At 61.9% G+C, this 18,978-nt stretch overlaps 1 protein-coding gene across 3 annotated transcripts in view; it reads right to left on the minus strand.

Moving 5' to 3' along the window:
* Nucleotides 1-2,729: 2,729 nt before the first annotated feature.
* The window catches only part of MLLT1 (MLLT1 super elongation complex subunit), a 66,679-nt gene continuing 50,430 nt past the window's right edge, over nt 2,730-18,978 (minus strand). Inside the window, exons 5-12 of one of the 3 annotated variants that reach the window (XM_057708900.1) lie at nt 18,318-18,443; nt 14,005-14,559; nt 9,945-10,032; nt 8,263-8,371; nt 5,987-6,086; nt 5,690-5,761; nt 5,497-5,568; nt 2,730-5,352 (exon numbers count right to left, since the gene is read on the minus strand). In XM_057708900.1, the coding sequence (XP_057564883.1) occupies nt 5,224-5,352; nt 5,497-5,568; nt 5,690-5,761; nt 5,987-6,086; nt 8,263-8,371; nt 9,945-10,032; nt 14,005-14,559; nt 18,318-18,443 (1,251 nt within the window). In that variant the 3' untranslated portion in view covers nt 2,730-5,223. Of the gene's footprint in view, nt 5,353-5,496; nt 5,569-5,689; nt 5,762-5,986; nt 6,087-8,262; nt 8,372-9,944; nt 10,087-14,004; nt 14,560-18,317; nt 18,444-18,978 lie in introns of all 3 variants that reach the window. The other 2 variants (XM_057708899.1, XM_057708901.1) reach the window with 2 other exon arrangements.

Below are 18,978 nucleotides of genomic sequence, written 5' to 3' on the forward strand. Positions count from 1 at the left end.
GGAGCAACATGAAGACATAATGGCTGAAGAGCTCTCTGGGAGCCCACCAGATGCTACCCAGGATATGTTTTTGGTTTTTGTTTCTTAAATTGGAATTAAAAACAATGTTAATGTGAAACTTCAGAACAAGATAAAGAAAAATATTCTAAAATATAAGCTTATTATGTTATACGGGAAAACAAACATGACAGTATATCTGGGAAATTTCTTTAAAAAGAATATTGATGAACAGGGACTAGCTCTACCAGGTAGTAAATAAATTACAAAGTGGTGGTAACTAAAAGCTCAGTGATAGAGCACAAATAGATATGCAGAAGAGAGAAACCAGGGACAGACAGAAATATATGCAGGAATTGAGTAATGCATCAGTGGGGCCCTTACTCTTGGCAAACTGGAAGGTGAGAAAGAAAAAAGGAGGGAGGGAAGAAACCATGAGAGAACTTAAAAAAAAAAATCCTAGACAAAGACAAGGAGTAACAACCCAAAAGCCACTGAAAGAAAAGACTCTGGGATGGTGGGAGATGCCATAAACAAAACTAACGGGTAAACTGGGGGAATAGAATACATTGCAAAGTCCTACATTTCATATTCTATAAGGAGCTCCTAAAAATACACAGACACACAAGCACACAGACACAAACATCAAGAAACCTGGTAGAAAATAGGCAAGGCCACTGCCAAAGCTGTTAATCATAGATGCCATCACATACCTGCATGTGTGTAGTTATGTGTGGTCACAGAAGTAAACGAAGGCAAATGGTCTAAATGCCCACCAACAGGACTAGTTATGTAAATTATTGTGCTTTTACACAACATGCTAATTTGGAATGAACTCCAAGATATATTAAAAGGATGGCCTGTATGCCACCATTTGTAATGGAACTATGTCTTCTTCATGCACAGATGGCTCTCAAGTGGAGAAGGAAAAGAAGTAGGAATGAAGGTCACTGCTCACTGCATATGTGCCCTTGGAAACTTCAGACTTGTGCCTGCATCACCAAAATATAAATTTAAAATTTGGAAAAACAAAAAAGATTTGAAAAAATTCAAGGCAAAAATATTTAAAAGAGACAGAGACGTCATATTGCTAGAAGAAACAAATCACTAAAACGTATGAAACAATTTCCAACTAAAAGACAACATCTTAAAGGCACCAGAGATGAAAGTCAAATGATCCCCAAAGGCGCAACAATGAGACTGAACGGCTGACTTCTCCACAGAAATAATGGAAGCCGAAAGACGATGGAGCAGCAAGTGGGACGTGGGGATGGGCCACACCTGCCAACCTGCAATTCTGTACCCAACACAACTATCTTTACAGAATAGAAATAAAACAAAGTTGTTTATAGATGAAAAAAGCTGAGGGAATTCATTGCTGCACTAAATGAAATACTAGTAAGATTTTCTCACACTTAAGGAAAATGATTCCAGACGGAAACACAGAAAGAAAGAACACCCCAAGGAGTGGGTATATGGGTAAATACAAAGAAATATTGCCTGCAAGCAACAAAATTAACACATACCCGGTCTGGAGTCTCAGGAATGTGCCTACTAGCTGTATTGTTGTAGGCAGGTCAGCTCTTACAGGCTGTTTCTTCATCTGTTGGTGGGGATTCTGACAGCAGTGCCTACCCTCACCAAGTGTTTGCGGAATCTGTGAGATAACTCTCAGCACAGTGCCTGCCCTGTAACAAGCCCTATTGTATTTTTACACATAAGTCGTCCTTTGCTGTGTCATGGGGGTCTGGGAACCATGGGAACCACTCTAGACCCTCTTTCACTCTGTGTCCCTAATTCAGAAGCTCACATGAGAAACTGTCCCAAAAGGCTTGAAGAATCTCTGGTAGGAAAGACAGGGCAGGGAGGCCACAGCCTTGATGTTGGAAATGGAAATTCTGGCTACTGACCAGAAGTAAGAAGAAATGCTCCCTGAGTACCCTGGTGTGGCAAGCTTTCTCCCCAAGTGGCTTCCAGCTGACAAAAGAGACTTTAATTAGCTGCTGTGGGCAGAGTAGCCAGAGGGTATTGGCTTGCAATACTGACCACTCAGGAATGGAACTTCTGCTCCTCTGGTGGGGCTGGAGCCCACAGAGTGGACAGGGCTGCTTAGATAGGGCCTGGGACAGCCACCTTCTTGGGGTTCACTCAGGTTTGCCACACCAAATCCAGAGCAAAACCCACTGTGGACAAAACTGACAGACAAGCACCCTGGCCCCTGACAAAGGATGTCTTTGCCCACATTTTCTATCTGGCTATCATCCATCCATCTACCCACCTATCCATCCATCCATCCATCCATCCACCCATCCATCCATCCATCCATCCACCCACCCACCCATCCACTCATTCATCCCCCCACCCATCCACTCACCCACCCACCCATTCCCCCCATCCATTCATACTGTGAAGTTGGACTTGCTTTTCAACCCAAAACTTGCTACCTGCTTGCACGGAAAGAACACACCATTAAAAGCAGGACCAGATACTTAAGTCTCCACTATTTTGTGCCCCTTGGGTTTCTGTGGTGCCGTCTCTATTCCTCCAGGATGCTGGCCTTGCTCACGTTCACTGTCCCCACTCCTGATGCCCCTCAGGCATGGTCCCAACCTTCTCTCCTCTTCCTGGTCATTGGTCTGGAAGCACTGAGATGGGGAGAGGAGACAAGGAGCCTCATGGTGCTTTGTGGCTCCACCCACCAGATGCACAAAGCTCTACACATAAGTCTGCTTTCCCATCTGACTTTATTTCACTTTTTTTTTCTATAAAACTCCTCCATAATTTCACAATTTAACAAAAAGTTTAAAATCCAGGACAGAAACGATCCTGTAACTTATTACAAACACAATTCTCCTTTATTCCTTTCACCCAGGAGTTGGTCTCGGGCCGATGAGTGTCCTAGTTCCTAGCGAGACACGTTCTTTGTAAAAACCCTTGTGGGTAAGAAAGGTATTCGATACCTTTTGCTTTCAGGTGTCGGTTTACACTTTGTTCAGGAGATAGCAAAACACAGGGATTTGCACTGGGGGCAGGGGGCTTAACACTAAACACACGGCAATCACGAAGTGCTGGCCCCTTCCTATGGAAGCGTCCCCAGAGCCCTGGTGGGCCCAGCTGCCGGGCAGCTGGGGGTGGCGTGGGGGAGCAGCGGGGAATGCCGTGGTCAAGGCCCTGGCTGCCTGGCATGTCCATCAGGTGGTCGCGGGGCCAGCACTGGGCCCAGAGCAGCTCCGGAGGACAGTGCTGAGGGCTTCTGGCCAGAGGAGGTAACAGAAATGGGTTGGTGCTTCTGAAGGCCCTGGAAACAGCACGCAGGGCCAGATGCTGCTGCTGCAAAGGGCAGGCCCGCGAGAGAGCCCGCCTTCCTCTAGCTGCCTCCGGGGCAGAGCCTGGCTCCTGAGCAGAGGGCTGCCCGAGCCACCAGCCGGGAGGACCCACAGCCCCTCCCAGGAGATCCTCCGGAAGGAGAAAGACTAGTGCCCTTGGACTGAGGCTCCTGCCCACAAGCCCTGAGCCCCAGCGGCCTCTGTGCACAGAGGGCCAGGCAGCTGCTGCGCTCAGCCAGTCCTTTCGTCCAATGTCTTAGAGTTTCCAGACAAGAGAAGTGCCCCACTTTGGAGTATCGTTGGCCTGCCTGGGGAAGGGGACGGTGGCGGCACGGAGCCCGCCACACAGGCCTGCCCTCTTCCTAATACCTCAAGGCAGTGGGGCTGGGAGAGAATCAGAGCAGTCGGCGAGGAGTCATGGCGGTTTCCTCTGAAGGTTTTCGGGCCTTCCCCGGGTCCTGGGATCTCAGCAGGAAGGCTGGCACTCGGGGAAGCCTCGGAGGCGGGACTCCCGAGGGAGTGTTCGGGGTCTGCCTGACAGATGGAACTGGAGCAGTGACCATGGTCAGGGACCACAGGGAGGGGAGCGTGCCGCACCCCACGTGGGAACTCACAAACTGGGGGGAGGAGGGGCTGTCCGACAGCGGGTGGGAGAGAAGGTGAGCCCGGCTTCAGCCCCGACCTCCTCTCCCGGAGCCGGTAGGGACCAGAGGAGCCTTGAGTCGAGGTCCCCAGCCTCAGGAGCCCCCCACGAGATGGGCTGACTCCACAACGGCGATCTGGCTGGGAGGGAGGAGGAGCTGGCTCGGCCCTTGGAGAGTTTCAGGCGTGCGAGGAGTTGGGTCTCCAGCCCAGGACTGGCGTGAATCACAGGGGTGGGAGGGCCTGCCGCCGGCCAGGGCCCAGGCATGAGGGGCTGGCGCTGAGTCCTGACACTCCTCAAAAAACTCCACAAACTATCCCGTCTTATTTGGCAAAAGCTCGTTTTTTTCAAAGTTCGAAGACTCGGTCAACAGAAGGAAGAGGATCCTGTGGAAGGAGGAAGAGGAAGAGCCCCGGGACGCCAACACAGTCACAGCCCGTGGCCGGCCGGGGCCCAGGAGGGCTGCTCCTGCAGATGGTGGCGCGTAGTGTTCACCGGCCCCGGGAGGAGGAGGCGTCCTTGGAACCACCGGGGAGGCTTCCTCCCTGCACCTGGAGAGGGCCATCTGGCGCACCGGCTCGGCCTTCAGCCCGACAACAAGACCAGTGGAGACATCTTAACCTACAAGTCCCGCCTTACACCCCCCCACCCCCCACGTGCACTGCTGCCACGGAAACGCACCCCAGAAGCCGCTCTGGTACCTACAGTGCAGACATATATATATAACAGAGAGACAACTGTACAGCACGGAGTCCCAGCACAGTGAGGCCGACGTGGGGGCCGCGTCTGCCTGACGCGGAGGACGAGCGGGGCCCGCCCTGGTGCGTGGGAGCCTCTGAGGTCCTGGGGTGCGGTGGGTGTGTTCTGAACCGTTTGGGAGGCCAGAGGCAGTGCCCCAGCCGCTCAGAGGGGCCCGGGCAGTGAAGGTGTGCCACACGCCCCACCGTGGAGCGAGGCCCCCACCGCAGGGCACGTCTCTTCCCCTCCGGGAGTGAGGCCTGGCGCTGCCTCCGACATGAGCCGCCTTCCAAGGGGGGCCCAGGTGACAGCCCCGGGGTGTCGGGGAGCAGCAGCGCCGGCCTGGCCCCCCTCGGCCCCCGGGCTCCCAAGGAGGAAAGTGCAGCTGGCCGTGCGGGCCAAGGACAGGGCGGTCACTAAGGCAGTGCTGCGGGCGGGCGAGTCGAGAGAGGAGGGAAGGTGGGGCCCAGATGCGGCCTCCCAGGACCCCGGGGACGCAGCCCGGCACCCGGCCCAGGGTCATGTGGCCACCGCCTCCAGGTAGCTCTGCAGCTTGCGCACGGTGCTCTCGTCCAGGGAGAAGAGATCGAAGTCGAAGGTGGTGTTGGTGACGTTGAAGTGGCCGGTCTCCTCGATCAGGTTCACGATCTGGAAGGTGGTGGCAGGGGATTCAGGGGACAGGGCACTGGGCTGGGGTGGCCCCCGCCCCCCACCAGGCCCTCGAAGAAAAGGGGGGTGGCTCCTTGCGGCCCACAGGCCTCGGGGGCACGGGGCGGCAGCGGCGCCCGGTACCTGCTGCAGCACGTTGCGCTCCCGCAGGGCCATCAGCCTCCGGTGTAGCTCCACCAGCTCGTCCGTGTAGGCCTGGGGGGCAGAGGGGCGCTCAGCGGGCCGCCCGGGCCCCCCGTGGCCACGCCCACATCAGCTCCAGGCTGGTGCCCCCCCCCGCCCTGTTGCAGTCCCCCCCCCCCGCCACAGCCCCCACCTTGTCGTAGGCGCCCCTCTTGAGGATCTTCTCGGGCTTGCTGCACGGCTCTGGGCTCCGGCGGCCTGATGCCTGCAGGGTGACCCCAGGTCTGCATGAGCGCTGGCCCACGACCCCTCCCTCAGCCCCCAGGGCCACCGCCTTCCCTCCTCTGGCCCTGGACCCGACTCCCAGGGCAGCCCACCCTGGGGGGCAGATCTCTGGGTGCTGGACTGACCTCCTCTGTGCCCACCACCCTCAGCCTCTGATGCGTGGAGAGCCCCGGGCCCGGCCCTCAGCTGGCCCCCCGGGCATTACCTTGCTGTTGGGCGGGGGTGGCTTCTTGGGCGGGGGCGGCTCCCGGCTGGGCAGGCAGGAGTCGGCACTGTTGTCGCTCTCACTGTCACTGAAGCTCAACCTGAAGGCGGACACGACATCCTGTCAGGCCTCCACCACCTTGGGCTCCCAGGAGGCGGCCCCGTCCCACGAACACTGCTCTGCGGCTCTGGGGTGGACTCAGCCCCTCCCTGGGGCAAGGCCCGCACCCAGCGCTCCCCCTACAGCTCAGGAGACCCCCTCAGCCGGCCCCAGGCGGCCACTGCCAACTTCAAAGAAAAGAACACGTCTGAGCTGCCTTCAAGGAGCAAAGAACCCAGAGACCAGCACGCTCGCTCTGAGAGGCTCCGGGGTCCCTGGGGGGCTCGCTGCAGCCCTGGTGCGGGTCTCTCAGGTCAGAACACCGGGGGCGTGGGTTCCACGCTCACTACTGCGTGGGAACAGGGGCCTGCAGGAGAGTCGCTGCGAGCGCGGCTGTTTCCACCCGAGCCCAGCGCCCTGGGACGCAGGGAGGGACACAGGTGCCAGCGTGGTGACGTCAGGCGCCTGTCCCCTCCTGGGCGGGGCCTGGACCCGGAAGTGGGCCTGGACCCCTGGGGGGTGCTGCCCTCGTGGGGAGAGAGACGTGGCTGCTCGGCACCCCCAGCCGGCCTAACCCTGAAAGCCTCTGCTCTGCTCCCATCTCTCTGCACAGAATGTGCTCGTCCGTTGCTTTTAGCTTCCCCAGAACTGCTCACAGCTCGGCGACGGGGTGCAGAGCGAGCGCCTCCCCAGCTACCCCCCCATTCCTGGGCACCCACACAGCACCCTCGGGCAGCTCCCCGCCTGGGACCCCCAGTCCCTTGGGGATGTCTTGGGCTCAACACCCCCGTGAGGGGGGCCCAATGACCGTTCCTTCTGCAGGACATGGTACCTCCCGCCTGCCGCCTCAGGAGGCCAGCCCAGCCTCGGCCCTTGGGGGCTCCTGCCTCAGGAGTGGCCACAGGCCGGGCTGGACCGTCTCCTTGGCTCCTGGCCCTCTGCTCGCCCCCTCCTGGCCCCTGGCAGCAGTGCATCAGGGCAAAGGCAGGTGGTCTGTCTCCTCCATCACCCAGGTGACACTGCCACGTCAGCTGGGCCCAGGAGTGGCCTGACAGCCCTGAGTCCACCAGGCAGTGGCCGGGCACCAGCGTCAGGGCCTGTGTGGCCCCTTCCCTGACAACGGATGCGGCGCCCCAGGCAGCCCCACCAGGCCCTCCACATCCACTCCTGGGACAGGCGGCCAAAGGTCTCTGGCCGCTCAGCCCCTGGGCCGCTACGTGAGCCCCTCAGCTCCCCGCTCCCAGCGTCCAGCAGGGGCCACACTCAAGGCTGCCCATACCACACGGGCAGGAGCCGCGGCCAGCAGTTCTGTCCTGGGCGGGTGGCGGTACTCGCCCCCCAGCCTCCCCAGCCCGGCTGAGCGCTGACCCCACCCTCCTGCCTGGAGAGCGCTGGCTCGCGTGGAGGCCCGTTTCCAGGCCATCCCCAGCCCCAGGCCCAGCCCTCAGGATGACGGCTTCCCTCAGACACACCAGCACTCGCTCGGCTGCCCTGCCCGCTTGGCACAGAGCCGGTCACCAGCCCACCTTAAAAAGAGCCCCTGAGGCCAGAAGGGTTCAGGCTCCCTGGAAGGCGGGGCTAGACCCAGACCAGACTGCTGACCCCGAGTCTGCCCATCCCACAGACCTGGGGTAGAGGTCGGCACTTGCTCTGGGCTGGAGGCTGAGAACGCACAGCCATCCCTGAGGTGGGCTCGCTCCCAAGGCCTGGGGGTGTCCACAGGAGGGGCCTTGGCTCACCCCACCCTGGGGGAAGGCCAGTGGGTGGGCAGCCACAGCTGCTCCCCACACGGGGTGTCTACAGGTCCAAGGACAGTTCCCGGTCTGTCCTGGCCCTGTACCAGGGAAAGGACCCCTGGCCCAAGCGCAGAGGAAACAGCCCCCGCTGCCCCACTTGCCGGGGACCAGGTCTGGTCCTCGGGCTGCTGGGCACTGCCTCGCCCCCTGTTTGGGTGGTGACAGGTCCCCTCTCCCTGCACATCCTGCCCCTCCCCACCGGGCTGCCGCACCCTCCAGTGATGGGAGGAAGGATGCCCCCTGAGGCCCCCAGCCCACCTCAGTGCCCAGGCAGGCAGCCGCCCAGTGGGCTCCAAGGCTCCCTTTGCCCACCCCGGGGACACCCCGTCCCGGCCCGCCTCCTGGAGCCCCTCGTCCGCTCCGCCCCACCGGCCCAGGCACCTGGAGTCCCTCCCTGCGTTCGTCTTGCCAGCGGCCTCCTCTCCTGATGAAGAGTCGTCCTCATCAGACTCCTCGGACTGCAGGTCCTCCACCATGGAGCGCAGGGGGCCTGCGGAGGGCCGCGCGGGAGGGGGAGAGAAGGGGGCTCAGGGGTCCGCCTGCGCCCGAGCATCCCCTCCACCCCAGGGGCCACGTGGAGCTTTCTGACACCACGACCCCCTAAACGCACCCACACAAACCCACCTTGGAGGTTCCTCTGGCCAGGTGGGGCCTGCCGCCCGTCTCCAAGCACTGCGCCCGTGGCCACCCGCTGCATAAGGGGCCCCTGGCTCCCTGCACCCCTACCTTCCTGGCGCGGCCCGCAGGCCTCCGGCCCCTGGCCTGAGACAGGCCCACGGGACCCCTCCATGGCCAAGGGAAGGAGCAGCCCTCCTCTGCTCCGGCTGCTGGGACCAGAGCCCTGCCCGGAGGCAGGAGGAACCAGCCCTGGCTGAGGAGGGCGAAGTGGCCTGGGGTGTGGGCCACGGGACACCCCCACCCACCCCCCGGCGCCAGCCCGCGCCCCTACGTGGGCCTGCCCAGCCCCTCGGCAGCTCCCTCTGCCGCCCCCAGCCCACCGTCCTCCCCTTTCTCCAGAGACACTCGGTTCCAGTCCCCTACAGACGGCATCTTGGTTTATATTCCTGTTACCAAGGCAACAGAGGGACACAAAGCCCTCAATTACCTTGCTCACGTGATCCCACGTGGCCGGTTCCCCCTCCCTTCCCCGCGGGTAAGAATCCTTGGAGAGAGTGTGGGCTCGGAGCACCCCATCCCCCAACTCCCCGGGGACGTCACATCCTTATGTCAGGCCCCCCCGGATACGCTCGCCTCCCCCAGCCCTCCTCCACCCTCAAAAAAGGATTCTAGGCTGTGGAGAAAATTCTCAGTCCCATCTACCAGAAGAAGTGCTTTTGGTTTGAGGGTGGGCAGGGGTCGGCTGGGCCGGTGGGCCCTCCCTGCTTGGGGGCCGCCAAATGGGTCCTGTGCTAGCTCCCCACGGGCACCCCAGGTGGCCTGCGGAGAAAAGGCAGCACTGCAGGCTGCGGGGCTGGGGGGGCCCTGGGCCACAGAAGCGGAGCGCTGCGCTGGCGCAGGCTGGGACGGGGGTGGGGGGGCAGAGGAAAGGACCCTGCGCTGGCCAGACGAGCCTCCATCTGGGAGGAGCTGGAGACGAGGAGTCTGGCAAGGGCAGGGCCCACGTCAGAGCAGGGCCCTTCACCACAGACCCACAAAGCACAGCTCAGAACCCTGTCGCACAGACAGGGCAAAGCTGAGGGCCCAGCGGAGGAACAGCGGGCGGTCGGGTGACCTGTGCCGGTTTTGTTTTTAACCCTGGCTCCCTGAGGGTCCACACACCTATGGACACGGATCTCTGGGGCCCGGTCTGGGCAAACAGTGTGTCCTGAAGAGAAGCCCCAGAACCTCAGCCCAGGCCCGAGCTCCCCACCCTCTCACCCCCGGGTTTTTCTGACATGGGGACAGCCTTCAGACTAAGCCCCCACCGAATCAAAGGCTTCGGGAAATTCCTCATGAACCCCTGGATTCCAGACCAGACCCAGTGCTGCACCCAGAGCAGGGAGCCTTTCCCCCAGAACCCCCCGCGCGTCCCCATCCTGGCTCTCTCCTCTCCCAGCACTCACCTTGACTGTGGTTCTGAGATGGCTCAAAGTCCGAATCTGAGCTGGAGTCGGAGCTGGAGCTGGAGTTGGATGGGCTCGACTGGGCGGACTTCACCCCACGGCGGGGCGGGGCGGACACGCAGGGAGAGAGGACAACAGTCATCTTTCAGTCCAAAGAAAAGGAGTGGACAGTCAAGTCCTCCAATGGTGGAGACAGCCAGGCGGGACACCCCAGATACACACTCAGAAGGCCGCCAAGGCGCCAGGCCCCAGCACCCCTGAGACCTGGCCCCATCCCACCCCTTCCCCCAGCCCCAGGACGTCGCCGGTTTGCATTCAAAACGCAACCAATGACCTTTCTTTTCCACGGAGGGACTTCCAAATCTCCAGTCCAAGCCTGGTTTCCTGGAGAACGGGGCATGAGGCAAGCTCTCACTGCGGGCGGGGGGGGGGGGCGTCTGTGGCTGCCCTCACGCGTGGGCCCTGCCCTCCTTGGCGAGGGCACAGCTGGCCGGTGTGGGCTGCAGTGCTGCAGCCAACAGCTGGAAGGTCTGAACAGGACCTGCCCCTCATTTCCTCACAGTCTGTTCTGCGACCGGGTGCCCTGAGGTGAGGATGAGTGTGTGCGCACGGGACACGCGCTGGAGCATGTGGTGGCCTGGAGGCCAGCCCCACTGCACCTGGAGCCAGTGGTCACATCCCCCTCTTCCTCTTCCTGCAGCCCTGACTCGGCCACCAGGGGGCAGTAAAAGCCCAAGCTAGGACCCCAGGCCCTCGGATACCGGGGGCAAAGACGCCTGGGTGGCACCTCCCACTTCAGAGCCCTGTGTGAGCCAGAACGGGACGGCGTCTGCTCCAGGCTGTGGGAAGCAACCAACAGGCACAGGTACAGGTACGAGAGCAGAGTAATAAGCCGAGGGCGGGGACTGGGCTCCGACGGGCAGAAGGGCAGGGTCCACGCCTCGGAAAGCCTGCCGGCCCGAGGTGCCCAGACGCCATCCAGCCCTCTGTCCTCAGGACCGGTCTGGAGGAGCTGAGCAGCCGGGGCACCTGGGAGGGGCGAGCAGACAGGCGGAGGCACCCAGCAGCATCTCCTCGATCCTGGCCCGAGCCGCGTGAGAGGAGACCCCAGGAGACGCGCCCCTCCTGCCAGCCCCCAGAAGGAGACCCGGGCGGGCGCAGGTCTCTCCTCAGCAGACCCAAGGAAGGATCCCACCGCCAGGGCACAGGATGCTTCCCAGCTCAAGAGTTGAGGGCTCTGTCCTCTAGGTTCTGCCACCACCCAGTCCGACCCGCTCCGGGCCTCCCAGCGCCCCTGCCGTCCCTGACTTGCTACCTTCACACTGGCAAGTGGTGTGCCCTGGGGAACCCTCCCTGGGAAACTGGCTTAGACTGCTGTCACCCACTGTCTGCTGTGGGGGTACCACCCAGACCAGTGGGTGACCCCCCCACCCCCAACAACGGGCCTGGAGCCACACGGCCCCTCCTGCATGCGGACCCCTGATTCTTACTCTGGCTCAGGGTCCTGACTTCTGACCTTGGCTTTTTTGGCAACTGGCCAAGGCAGCCTCTAGTTTTAAGCCTCAGTTTCCCCACCTGTAAAAGAGCTGCCCTGCTGGGCTCTGCTAAGCACACAGAGGTCAAGGCCAATCGCGCTTCCGGCCTCCGGGACAGGGAATCCGGGCAGTGCTCTGGGGCAGGGGAGACCTGGTGGGGAGGCTGCCAGCGCGCAGGCTCGGGCCAGCAGGCGGGGGAAGGTCCAGGGCGGGCGGCACCAGCTCTCTCCTGACAGCACAGGCCAGGCGGGCTTCTCAGCCGCACTCGCCCTGTTTCCTTCCACATGAATCCAAGGGGAGGGAGGCAGAGGGGAGGGGGGAACCCTGAAGTGGTTTCAGCTCCAGGAGCCTAATGGTTCCTGAGGGCCAGAAAGCCCTCGAGGAGCTGCCGTGGGTGCTCAGGCCACACAGGACGTCCGGGGGGAGGGCGGAGGGCCTGCTGTGCTCCCAATGCTCCGGGGCCCATGACCGAAGGGACAGACTGTCAGGAACCCCATAGCCAAGGAGACCCCAGAGTAGCTGGGGCCTCGGCCCGGGACTCAGACAAGGAGCTGCCTAGCCCTCTGAGGGCCGAGAGGCTCAGGTTCCAGGCAGCGGTCAGAGCTTTCTGGTGGGGGCACCCCCTCGGCCTCCAGCGCGGGAAGGCCTGAGATGGGCAAGAGTGGCTGGGGAGGCCCAGGTCTGGAAGGCTGTCCTTCCCCCTTCACCGTGGACGTCTGTGCCTCACTAGGTCCCAGGGTCAGGACGTGTGAGTCACTGCCCAGCAGCCCTAGAGACCCCCAGGATCCTGCTGCTGGTGGACCAGGTCTCACGGCTGCAGGACCCTGGATGGCTCAGACTCGCCGTTCGGAAGTCTTTGGGCATGCAGGATGCACCTCTTCAGCCGGGAGAAAACCCCAGGCTTCTTCGAGCTACTCCAGCCTCAGGGCTGTGGCAGCCAAGGTCACGAGATGCTGGACACTCAGCCAGCCACCCTGAGCAGGCGGAGGAAGCAGCCCCCAGGGGCACGGGTGCTCATGACAATCCCAGCAGGATGTCAGAGTGGATGTGCCAACACTTGGCTGGGGGGGGGGGGGGGGGGGGCACGTGAGGCCTCCACCTCTTCCCAATGCAGGTGCACCAGCCTTGGGCACAGGAAGGCCTCACTGGAAGCACCTGAGGTGGACAGGAGGGAAGGGCACCGGCCCAGAGCACTGGTCTGAAGAGACAAAGGAGAGAGTTGCCAGACGGGGCACTGTTAAGCACCTGAAGAACCTCCAGCAGCCAAGCGGGTGGCTGGGAGGGCCCCGGACTGCTGGGAGTCTCCAAGTGAGAGACATTCCGGGGTCCTGCCATCCTCAGGTTCACTGGCAGACGGTCTCCAGGGTGCGAGAAGCACTGGGCGTATGACATCACCAGCCCCATGTGTTGATGGGGATGCACTGTTACCCCTGGGCCAACGTGTCACCCCAGCCACCCCTGACGAGGTACCTCTGGAAGCCACATGCTTACCACATCAGTGCTACTGACACAAACCACCTCTGGCTTCGCCTCTGGGAACCACATTCAAAATCCCAGTGGAGCTCTGAGCAGCAATGCTGCAGGCAAAGCTTCTGCCTTTGAGTGAATGAGAACCTGGGAACTGTAAAAAGCCACTGAGGGCTAGGGCTGGGGCTGGTGCTACAGGTGAGGGGATCAATCACTCCACCTATCCATCCGTCCGTCCGTCCGTCCATCCAACCATCCGTCCATCCATCTATCCATCGGTCCGTCCAACCATCCATCCATCCGTCTGTCCATCCGTTCATCCGTCCGTCCGTCTGTCCATCTGTCCATCCGACCAACCGTCCGTCTAACCAACCGTCTGTCCGTCCATCCATCTGTCCATTCATCCATCCATCCATCCAGGCTCCTGTTCTCTGACCACTGGAGGCCAAACAGCACTCAGAGATGACGTGGCCCTCCAAGGTGCAGAGAGATCCAGCTACCCAGTCAACAATCTGGCTCCTAGCTCCTTCGTGGCTCAAGCCATCTCTGACGGTGACCTTCAGAGCTGCGTGGAAAGCTGCTGCAAGAGGAACCCAGGGATTCTGGCTCCCAGAGCCGGAGAGTAGGGTGAAAATGCACAGGGACATCGCACCACTAGTGGAGGGAGGGGTGCCCTGACCAACTGAACCTACGGCAGCCGGGGAAAGAGTCGATGGTGAGACACAAGTGCCCACACTGACCCCAAGACAGCCAGTGAGACCCTGGCCCATGCAGGTGACAGCTCAAGGAGAGCTATGAATCCAGGTACCAGGCATCACACTCTACCAGGACCCTCCATCCCAAGCACCGTCCACACAGAGTTCTCACGAGGCGGCTTCATCACCCCTAACCGAGGCTTGGTGAGGCACAGAGGCTGCCCAAAGCTACGAGGAGCAAGTGGGTGCCCAGGGGCCTGCTTCCCTGGCTCCGGGTAACCTTCGAGTGGCTCAGAGCCGGCAGAGAGAGGATGAGGGTGGGGTGGGTGAAGGGGAGAAGGGTGGGGGAAGAAGCCACCTCACCTCGGTCTTGAAGGAGGCCTCGTCCTCCGAGTTGGACTCCTCTACCTCCGGGGGCTTTTTGATCTCTCTGGGCTCGTTCTCGGCCTTGACCTTCTCCCCTTTGGTGCTGCCCTTGTCCTTGGCCGGCTTTTTGTCTGAGAAGGAGGAAGACGAGGTGCGGGGTGAGGTGCTGGGGGCGCTCCTGGACCCCTTGGAGCTGCTCTTCTTCTGCTTTTTGGCGCTGGGCTTGGGTGAGTCGGTGGCAGCCGGCCGCTTGCTGGAAGACTTGGGCGGGGGCGGCGGCGGGGGCCCGCCCTTGGGGGACATGCTCTCCAGTTTGGTCTCCTTCAGGGCCATCTTAGGCTCCTTGAATGCGGCCTTGGGCGGCGGGGCCTTTTCCTCCTTGGGTGGCCGGCCCTCGCCCAGCTTCCGTGCGGCGTCCTTGGTGCTCCTGGCCTGCTCACGCTCCGGCTCCTTGGAGGCGGCCCTGCTCTCCGAGTCCTTGCGCGGCCGCTCCCGGTGTTCCTTGGTCGTCTTGTGGGCTTTGCAGGTCTTGCTGCTCTCCCTGCTGGCGTCCTGCAATGCCAGGCAGGAGGGGGACACGGTCAAACGGCATCTCGGGGCCGCCCTGCTCCGCCTCCCCCGACCCCTACAAAGTATAATCCACCTGATTCAGACTCAGCTAGAGAAAATCTTCCAAAAAGCGAAAGAGTAAGGCAGCAGGTGAGAGTTTTAAATGGAGCTGTCCCTTTAAACTACTAGGAAGTGTCAGCAGGTCCCGGGCGGCTGCAGGCTAAGACTCCCCTGAGGGATTCAAGAAGAGCACACGGTGAGTCAGACACAGACAGGCACGCCACGCCGACCCGCTCCCGCGCCAGCACCTCGCAGCTTCCCCGCGGGTCTGGGGGAGTCGGAGTTGCCACGGCGTGGGGGCTGGGGGCGCCAGCAGGCCGGCCCCCTCCGCCGTCCCCACCTGAGCCGGGTGCCTCCCCCGGTTGCCCCACCCTGCCTGGACGGCCTGGCTCTGGCCCAGCCTGGCCTCAACGCAAGCAGGCACCGTGGCTTTGATCTCCCTTTGATCTCTGCAGTCAGCATTTATTGAGCACCTGCTGGGTTCCCAGGTGCTGTGCGGCTCTTAGACATCTTGGAACCGAAGCGGCCTGGGCAGCTTTTCTAAACCATTCCTGCATCTCAGCCTCGGAAATTCAGAGGGTTGAGGGTAGAGCCTGGACCCTGGCGTCGAGAGGCTCCCGCTGGAGACAGAGGCAGCGAGCAGCCCTGTGCCGGGAAGGCCGGGCTGGGGGACTGCGAGCCTGCGCGCCTGTGCTCCCTCCGAACACAAGCGAGGCCACCTACCTCACCAGGCAACAGTGCAGGGCGGGCAGAGCAGACAGCGAGCGCACGGCCACCCCGCCCCCAGGCGGCCAGCGCCCTCAGGTGGGAGCCCGTCCGACACCGTGCCGGGCCTGCCCCCCAGCACACTGCATCACCACCCTGCCGCACGGCCAGGGCCGCGGGGCAGGCGCCTGCTGCTGGCAGCGGCCAGGACTCTGCCCCCCTGACTCCGGGACAGGTGCAGGCTGGGCCGAGGCTCTCTAGATCCAAGCTCACCAGGAAACCACTAGCAGCCAGACCAGAGGGGCCCGCCTGGGCGGGGGCTCCCCAAAGCAGCCTCACTCTACCAGCTCACCCCAACTGCTGAGGAGACGGGCGAGCCAGGTGAACGCCCAGCAGCTGGGCCTCCGCTTCATGCGCTCACAGCCCCCAAGGGTCCAGTGACAGAACCCTCCCAGCAAAAAGCCACAAGGCAAGACGGCACAGCCTCGACCACCTCTGATCTACTGGAGTCCCTGTCTTCTTTCAAATCCACAACCCACACCAGTGCCGAAGGTTCAGGGCCAGCCCCATGTGGCCACGGGCTCCTGCCATCTCCCTGGAGAGAAGTCGGCCCCTGTGACCTGGCTTTGACCCTCACGTCACCACGGCAGCGGGAAGGGGTGCTCACACCATGACTGCCCCTTTAGAAGCCTGTCTAAAGGGGCACCCCTGGGGGGCTGGTGTGTGGAATGGGGCCAGTCTCTGGGGGCTCCACTCCCAGCAAGTTGCTCCCCCAAAGAGGAAGGCAGGAAGCAGAGACCCCTACGCCACTCTGGCCTCTTCCTGCATGGTCCACGTGCCCGCCTGGGCCACACAGGCCCAGCCCTGAGAGGTGCAGCGGAGAACCCCTGATGGGCACGACTGCCAACGGGGTCACCAGAGCCTGCCTGACTAGCAGGGCCTCGGAGCGGCAGCTCTTCATCCGGAGCTCTGTACAGGCGCCCGAGAGCACGGGCTCTCTGATGTCACACACTAAGTCTGGAGCACAACGTAGATGTTCCTGGGGTGAAAACTCACTGCAGTCACGTTCCTAAAGCTGTCAAGGACCCACAATGGCTAAGAACCAAGGGCTAGAGAAAGGCCCACCAGGCCGACTGGCTGACATCAGACAAAGAGAAGCAGAGAGCCCGGAAGCTACAGGTGCACGCGTCCAGGGCACGGCGGGATCAAAGGGAACAGCCACCTTCACAGTGAGCCTTCAGAAGGTCCCGCTCCTCTCCTAAGAGGCTCCACGTCCTGTCTGCCAAGCGACCCTCTGGGGGGCCATGGGCGGAAACAGAACCACCAGGGACCAATGCACCTGGGGCTGCAACACCCAGACTCTCCAGTGGCCCCCTGAGGCCTGCAAGGACCCCCTCTCCCCTCCCAGCCCTTCTTCCTGGAGCATGTGGCCTGGCCAGTCAGACTCCGCAGGTCCAGGCAGCAGAGAACCCAACTCGGGGAAAGAACTGGTGCTTCCTCGGTTGAAGGAAGAGGCTGATGACTCGGAGAGCAGGACTGTGACAACTGGCCGAAGGGGTATGTTGGAGAGCCATTGGCGGAAACTTTCACAGGGACCCCCTACGTCACAGCGCCTGGGGGCTGCAGAAGGATGCTGGACCAGGATGTGTGGGGATGGAGGACCCTGCCTGCAGGTCTCCGAACCTGGCAGATACGCCCACCAGCTTGGGGGATCCGAGGGGTCTCAAAGACCTCAGCAAGAGATGCCACCAGCAGCCCAAGCAGACACAGCTGTGTCAGCCACTGGAGTGTCCTCACCATCTGGGAGGGCATTTCTGAGGTGACTTGCAAGTGACATGTACAAAAGAGATGGCAGTTCCCACTCTTCCCATTTTGTGCGGGTTTTGGAAAAACCGTGGGTGGCTGAGAGACAAACTGCCCAGATCGCTAGCGAGAATTTTTCTTCCATTTAAGTGCCAAGAGGTTCAGGGAATGACCCAGGAGGCTGGTGTGGGGAAGACTCTGGCCTCACGCGTCCAGAGGGCTTGAGTCAGATGGATCTGAGAATTTCAGAGACTTAGTGGCCTTGTGGAAAGTGTCAGAAAGACCTTGCCTGGGTGACGTGGCCCTCCTCCAAGGCTGCTGACGAGCATAAGGCTGTAAGACGGCCCGAGAGCTCAACCTGTCCCACCTAGGGTGCCGCAGGCCCTGACACCCGACAGTGAGTGACGCAAGAAAACTGCCAGGATGAGAAGTGGATGAGCTCACGGGGTTGGCGGCAGATGACCAGCAGCTGCCCTGGGAGCCAGGTGGAGCGCGGCCGCAGGGACAGAGCTGTGCAGGCGGCTGTGGGATGGGACACACGCTCACAGGCTTCTGGGTCCGCTGCAGTACCAGCCTAAGGGCTCCGGAGTCCACTCCGGGATAGCTGAGAGAGAGGTCTTGGGAGGGCAGAGTGCCACCTGCCCAACTGGCCAAGAGCAGACGATGAAACGCTCCTCATGGGGAGAAGCAGCTTGCTCAGCCACGTGGCTCCAGCCGGCCCTGCCCCAAGTAAGCCCTCTGCTGAGAGCTGCTGCCAAAGATGGAAGCGGGTCCTGGAGCAGCCACGGGAGGGAGCGCCCACCCTGACGGGTAGGGCATCCCAGCTGCACTCAGGAGGCAGCAGTGGACATGCTCAGTCCACGGCTCTGGCCACGCCAGCCTCTTGGGGTTCTGTCCAAGTGGTCCTAGGCCCTCTGACCCGGTGGAAGGGAGAACGGGGAAGGCTCTCTGGCCTCAAGAGGAAGAGGGGGAAGAGCGTGCGGTCACTTGGCTGTCCGTGCAGCTCAGGAGGGCGAGCCGCCCAACAAAGGGGCCGAGCAGCCGGGTGGAGCGCAGAGCTGTGCTCCGAGAGGGGAGGCCAAGGGAGCGAGTCCGGGGACGGAAGGGCCAGCTCTGCGGAGGGGCGCCCTGAGCCCAGGCCCCGCCGCTGGGGCCCAGTGCTCCCACGTGACTGGGCCTTCCGCCTCACTAACCTTGGAGCCGTGGGACGGTTTGGTCTTCTTGGGGTCAGAGAAGGCAGAGAGTGGAATTGTGGGTAACATGGGGTAGTCGGGACTGGGCCTGGACACCGTTTCTGCTCCTTCGGGCATTACCATCACCTAGTGACAAAGAAGAGACAGATGTTATCAACGGGCAAAGAGGCAGGCTGGAAATCCGATCGGCAAGAGGAAGCCGGCCGGCGGAGCGTCCCTCCGGGAGGGGCTGGGTGCTAGAGCCAAGCGGGGCTGGGTGGAGAGCGAAGAGAAGCCGGGTCCCAGGATGGCTGGGCGCGGTGGGCTGGGCCGGCCGAGAAGAACGTGGAGCACGCCGAGGAGCACGAGGAGGAGCCGTGGCCAAAGCTGCCCCGCACGTGGCGGTGAAGACAGACCAGAAGCGCGGCTGGGACAGGCGGGAAGCCCACTGGACGCCCCGAGCAGGCAGCCGCGGCGCAGGGCGCAACCTCTGCGGGATGTGCGCGCCGACGCCCCGCGTCTCAGCGGCCGAGCCCTCCTCCAGTGTCAGGCGGGTGAGGTGGACAGACAGGGAGGGTGCGGCCAGGCCGGAGGAGAGCGGCGTGGGGTGGACACGGGGGGGAGGGCCCAGAGGAGGGAGGGCCCGGGGTCCTGCCAGGAGGTGCTCAGGGAAACACCTGCT

This window comes from Hippopotamus amphibius, chromosome 15, assembly GCF_030028045.1.
Source record: "Hippopotamus amphibius kiboko isolate mHipAmp2 chromosome 15, mHipAmp2.hap2, whole genome shotgun sequence".
Classification (NCBI taxonomy): domain Eukaryota; kingdom Metazoa; phylum Chordata; class Mammalia; order Artiodactyla; family Hippopotamidae; genus Hippopotamus; species Hippopotamus amphibius.